The following is a 6,613-nucleotide window of genomic DNA, read 5'->3' on the forward strand; positions in this document are numbered from 1 at the left end:
CTTGGCTGCCATTGTTATATTGCGACAAAGATCCACCTTTTATTTCCCTTACGCTTAAAAAAAATACCAATATTCCTTTTCTATTTCATCTCATTTCCCCATCAAGATGGCTGCCTTTTTTTGTCTCCTGTTGAGCAATCCCTTCTGTGACTCTCAAGAAGCCTGTTGCTACATTCTCCTACTTCTAGAAAGCTATGGCATTTTCAAGCAGTTTTCTTGACCACTAAGATTTCTCGAAATCAATTTTAAATTGTCATTCTTGAGCAAAAGAGTGTTTTTGAGTATCATTTTTTATTTTTTTAGGGCCAGCATTGTTTTAAAAACTGTCGGGAGGCTGACAAGGTTCTAATCTAATCTGCTCTCAGAGTTTATAATTCTAGTTCAGAAGACAAGGTATAAATAGAAAAAAAAAAAACAAATGGAAAAATAATAAAGGTTAAAATTGAAGTCTAATAGGAACCAGGGAACTCCCATTTGTCAAGGACGTTATTTCCAGATGGTGCCATGAGATTTCTCTCCGCCCTTGGTCCAGTTTTCCTGTTGGTTTTAGATTGCTGTTCTATTCTGTCTGAAGGATCCAACTGAGTAAAGGGGTGCTTTTGGTTTAGTTCACATTATCAAAGCCCTCTTTCCAACTGCAGTTAATCTCCTTGTTTATTTCTTCTTTTGTTATTTAATCACATTCTGTGAGAGAGGGATTCAGTTTGTGTGAAAGATCTGCCACAAAAGAAAGTTAGTTGTGTTTGCCTGGGCACTAGTGTTTGTCAAGCATGGTATTTTCAGTCTCTCTTCAAATTATTATATACTATGAGGATGAATCATGCCTGAAAAATGTAGTGATTTTCAGTTGCAATTGTCTTCTACTGAAAAATCCGACTTAAGAATTGGCTCAGGTGCTACAGTTCAGCGAAGGGTAAACATCCTATTAATGTGCCAATGTCTTGTCTCTGTTGTCATGGGCAGGCAATGTAGCTTTCCCCAGATGGGAGGCCAGAGCTGGGAGACTCTAAAAGTTCCCTGTGATGGCAGCAAAGGGTGCAAGTAAGAAGGGGAAGAAAGCTCTTTTATTAAGTAACACAGAAGTATGAGCCATTGATTGTCCCCTCCTACAACTCTAAATCAATGCTTATACTTTTAAGAAGCTAGGGGCAGAGGGTGGGGTGGGGTGCAGAATTAGAAGGAATCCTGGCCATGAATCATCCCTATATTTAGGCTTAGAACATATTTGCCATGGGCTAGAGAGACTGAGCTGGCCTGAGGCTCAGGTGTAGGGACAATTAGTCCCGAGTCCCTCTTTCATGGATTTTGCCAATATGAGGTCACAACACTGAAACCATCAAATAGCAGTTATTTGATGTGAGAAGTGGGAATAAAATGGCAAACCCTCTGGGTCTTAGTTGCTGGGGACCATTAGAAAGGTGAGACAAAGTAGAGTCAGTTGGGTTACTAATTTCATGCCATCCTGAGTAAAACCCTGCTGGTGCACATCTATATTCCTAGGCTGGTCCTCCAGGAGATGGTCCATGTGATGCTCTATGTCACTAGAGGGAATAGGAGCAAATGTGGGGAGGGGATCAGGGCTACAGTGGACCATTTCCTAAAGTAAGGGTGGCACAGAGGTCACTGCTTTAAGTGTCTATGGAGTTGTCTGCTGTAGGAACACTGGTTCAGTTATTTGTTTTCATATAAAAGCATTTTCTCTTAGTCCTCTAACTTAAGTAGTTATGAGCGTGTCATACCTAATAATTGAATATGCTCCATGAATGCAAACAAAATCTCCCATCCTGAAAAAGGGGTAGGTCCTAAACTATACCCCCCAATACCAAATATTCCTTAAATGATTTTTATTACACTAAAACATTAAACAGATGTAGACATTTTTTTGTTTAAATGTGTGCTGGTCTCCTGACTTTTCATTGGACTTAAAATGACTGATTTACTGCTGGGAAAATCTCTTTTTAGAGGAAACCTTTGTGAGAGTTTCATTAATTGCCTTGTTCTGTGGCCTCAGGGAAGATGGGACCACCAGTATTACCAACCCGTCCTATGTGATTTACATGTGTTAAAACTCAAAAGCACATTTGTCACATGCATTGTCAGAATTCTTCTGTACTAGAGTTTAGTGAGCTCTGCATTTGAAGGCTTTGAAAGACCACAGAGACCTCGTCTCTGCCACCACCACCCCAAACCCTCCACCCCCTGCTGGAAACAGACTCAAGGGTACAAACCAGAACCAGGAAGCATGCCAATATTAGAATAAGAAAGATGAAGTAGTACATTCTTCCTATGCCAGTGGTTCTTAAACTTGAATATGCAAAATAATTACTCGGTAACTGGTTTAACTTGTAGAGTTTTTGAGATCCTACCTCAGAGATTCTGAATCTCAAGGTCTCTGGACACTATCTACCTAGTGGCTTTCAAACCTGGTTGCATGATGGAATCTTTAAACAAATGGATGCTTGGGCTCTACCTAAATAAGTTAGAATATCTATGAAGTCAGGTCAAAGCATAGGTAGCTTTTATAAGCTCCATGGTCATTTTAATATGAAGCCAGGGTTATGAGGCACTGGTGTAAGCTAGGAAGCCTCAGGTAGGGACACAGCTAAGGGTTCTCTGGAAGTCCTTATTGGATGAGGCAGCTGTTGTCTGGTTTGATATGCTTATTTTCAAACAAGGTATCCTACTCCAACACGTCCAACTGACTATACTAAAAATACATGGCCTACAAGATGGTGAAGCATTAGAAGGTTTGTGAAACCCCTGAATTCATGTGCTAAAATTTGTATGGATGTGCATATCCACATTTTTCTAGGGAAGGAGTGTGCAGCCTTCACTAAATTCACTTTATTTTCTCCCTTACCCCTTGTTTCATTCATTCATATCCCCTAGTCTTAGTCCCATTCTGCTCTACTACAGAGGTAATCATTTTTTATGGTTAAAGGATGCTAAAGTTTATCATTTGTTTCACTGTTTTTGTTTCAAGCGCACATATTTATAAGGTACATAAATTGTGTGTTCTTAGTGCTATCATTGTTAATATGTATACATTAACCTACCTGCTGCATCTGACTCTGTGGAAGCCCTCCCCACTCTTTTGCTTCTCTACTTCCCCAGGGGTGGACATCCAGAAGGTGTTCAACTCTCCTTAGCTATAAATAGAGCGACCTCATGCATGTCTTCTTCTGAACAATGGGAATTTCTTGGGAGACATACCCAGAAATGGAATTGCTGGGTCACAGGGGGTGTAACACTTCTTCGGGCTAAGAAAGGTTGGTATGGTGCTCCAGATGGCTGCTCCTGACTACACTCCTATCACCTTCACTGCATTCCTAAAGTGATCTAAGATCCTCACCAACTCTCCTACCAAAGTGTAAAAGCTGTTGGTTAATAGTTGTAGCTGGGCCCTCAATGCTGACTGCCTTTCCTTTTTCTTTTTCCAGGTCTGCCTTCTTTCCCATTCCCTTTGGAAACTGTATTAAATCCTCATCACCATCCTCAAGTCTCTTATTCTACCTCAACTTTCACAGAAAAAGTAGAGGTTATCTTTAATTTTCTCCCTCCATTTCTAAGTGTACCGATGTCAGCTCCATCTTGCTTTGTTCTCTTCAGGCCTCCTTCTAGGCTCGGCTCCCCGTATCTGTTGATTCCCTCCCAACTTGATTCCCTGAGCCTTGCTGTGTCAATCTTTTCCTTGTTTTGCTCTCTCTCTCTTGCCACTGGCTTGCTTCTGTGGCTTTCAGGCTTGGCCAATTCTCTCCCAATCTGAAACAAACTACCCTTTTCCTTAAGCTACCTCCCTTTTTGCTTTTTAACACTGTTTTTCATTTATCACAAAATTTTCGAACACATCATTTGCTCTCTTTCTCTATTTGTTCAATTTCTTCTCACTCGCTCCTTCACTCCCAACATTCCAAACCCTGGTCTTCTAGTTGCCAACTCTATTGGCACTTCCTAGCTCTGCCTGCTTATTTCTTGGTAGCATCTGAAACTACTGGCAACCTGCTTCTTCTTGGAATCGTCTCCCCTCTTGGCTTTCAGGACAATCTGTTCTCCTGGTTCTCCCTCTTTGCTCTCTCTGCTTCTTCTCAGTCTCCATCATGACCCCTCTCCCTCTGCCTCCCCTTTAAAGCTTCCCCTGTGGTCTGTCCTCTCGGCCCTTGCACTTCCACATGATTTCCTGAGATAGCTCATCCACTTCGTATGCTTTCTTCATTCGTCATTTATAAACATATAACTCTCAACCCTGAATTTCGTTTTAATTCAACAAATAGTTTTTGAAAATTTACTGTGTGTTAAGATCCAGAGTCACATGGGACATACAAAAAGAATTCACAGTCTAGAACTCTGTCTTCCAAGCCCTAGACCTGTAGTCTGGCAGTCTTTCTGTTTGCTAAAGTTTGGAGATATGTGTCTAAATCATGGGTTATCTGAAATAAATTTTATACCTCTAAGTTTATTCTAAAGTACTGAGAATACAGCCTTGCTTGATAACATGTTGGCAGATTATGCCACCTGCTCTGCTTCTGGCCTGGAGAATACTCCAAGGACTCTGGATCACAAGATGTGCGTATGTAAACTTCCCTTGACTAAGAAGTGTTGGACCACTCTTCAAAACTGCTAGAGGACCTGGAGTCCTAAAACTATAGTTTTGCCCATAGATTTTTTTTTTTACTCTGCTTTTGAAACAGTAAGATATTGAGGGAGTCAAAAGCTGATGAGAATTAAGGTATATGAGGCTTGCATACAAAGTTAGGGCTGCCAGTAACAGCCCCTACATTAACATTGCTTACTCACAGTACTGGGATGATGAGGCATACATGTCTGAAAGAGAATCATACCAGGCTGGAAATAGTGCAGTGTGAAACTGCATAAATGCCATGCCTTTCTTTTAGAAGTTAGGTTGGGCAGATTAGGGAAGATAGAAGCAAGTTTCCTCTAGGCTGGCCCTGTTTAGCCTTGGAGGACCAGCTGCTCTCTGAGCTAGCCTTACCTCTGTTTTAGAATCTGTTTGTTGTCTTCAATAGTAACGCTGTCAGCGTGGTCCCTCTTGAAGATTTCAAAAGCCTCCTGGCGTCCTAATGACATTTCCTCTCTCATCTCTGTTGGAGACACAGGAAAATGGCCTCAGTCACAGCATCAGGATCCCATTAATTTCATTGTCACTTTAGTCAGACCACAAAGCTGGCCCTGGCTCAGAGAGGCCCACAGCAGAGAGGCTCCCAACCAGACAGGTGGCCGTAGGCTCTTCCAGTTGGCTGCCAATCCACAGAGGAGGTACTTCCGGCGACACCCACTGTACCCTGCAGGGCTGTGCCTGCACATCCATGTGACTTGTAGGGGGTAGAGTTTGGAATGTTTGGTCAAAGGAAATGAAAACCAGAGTGCCAAGCCCTGGATTGCCAAGGACATCTGCAAATGCACTTTCGGCCATCATTCAGTACCACATTTCTCCTTGTCATACCCGATTTTGGTTTTCTGTTAAATTTCACTCTGAATTTTCAGGCATTTAGTTAAAAGAAATATAATCCAGACTGAAAAATGTAGAATCTAGAAAATTTTGTCTCCATTTAACAACTTACCCTTGTTTCCTATGGCTAGTGGACCTCAGTTCTTATTTAATTGCAAGATCCATAAGCATACAGTGGTGGAGGTTCCTGGTTCATGTCTAACTTCAACACCCTGTATCACTATTGCCACTACAGACTAATCCTCACTGCTGAGTCCTGCTCAGGGGCCAAATTCTGAAACCCAGAGTCAGAAAGCCCTTGGAGAAAGCAGGTGGCATTCCTGCAATGAGGTCCTCTTCCGCATGCCTCCCAGGGTGAGGGTAAATGCAGGTGTGTCCCTGGGACCCTCTGGGTGAGACCTGAATTTGTAGCTGGAATTTGGATGAATTTACAGAGTCAGTTTTGATGCCTCTGCTCTTAGTTCCTTTTTTCATGATTTTATTCATTTAACTCTACTTATCTTTGAAGCCCTGGCTGAGTGTTAACACCTCCATCAAGCTTTGTGCAAGGCCTAGACAGAAGAAATCATCTCTCTATTCTGTACCTATCAATGTCTCTGTAACATGCACAGCCCAGTAGACACTGTCGCTTTATATGACAATTCTTTCTAGTGAAATGTAAGTTTTTCTGGGGGTGGAGATAATACTTTTTTTGTGACTCCTTGGTGTCTTGTTCAATGACTGGCATTTAGAATGTGCTCAGCATATGTCTATTAAATGAGTCAGGTCAAGAATGAACTGAGAGTGATGATGAGCCTTAATCTTATTGTCATAGGAACAGGGTGCAGGGCTAGAGGGGTTTACTCTGAGGTCTAAGGTTCCAGAGACACATTCATATGGGCCACATACTACATCTTCTCTTGCCTGAAAAAATCCTGCTGAGTCCCATCACCCAGTCTTGGGGTGAGTAATTGAACCAGCTCATCTGACACCAATTTAATGATTACTGTTGATAAAAATAGCACCATGAAGAATGTCTGAATGGTGAGGCACACAAAGACACCCCACCCTTTTCCATTAGAAGCAAATTGGCACAGCTCAGTTCTGTCTCCACATCTGTCCTGCACACTCCACAATCAGGGGAGTGAGGGCTGGGAAAGGGTTTGT

General features: G+C 42.1%; 1 protein-coding gene across 11 annotated transcripts in view; it reads right to left on the reverse strand.

Moving 5' to 3' along the window:
• The window catches only part of KIF6 (kinesin family member 6), a 412,344-nt gene that overhangs the window by 108,090 nt on the left and 297,641 nt on the right, over window positions 1-6,613 (reverse strand). For all 11 annotated transcript variants that reach the window (XM_023527554.1, XM_011354825.2, XM_023527557.1 and 8 more), the window contains one exon: window positions 4,991-5,099. In XM_023527554.1, coding sequence (XP_023383322.1) covers window positions 4,991-5,099 — 109 coding nt within the window. The remainder of the gene's footprint in view (window positions 1-4,990; window positions 5,100-6,613) is intronic.

Source organism: Pteropus vampyrus, unplaced genomic scaffold (assembly GCF_000151845.1).
Source record: "Pteropus vampyrus isolate Shadow unplaced genomic scaffold, Pvam_2.0 Scaffold18, whole genome shotgun sequence".
NCBI lineage: Eukaryota > Metazoa > Chordata > Mammalia > Chiroptera > Pteropodidae > Pteropus > Pteropus vampyrus.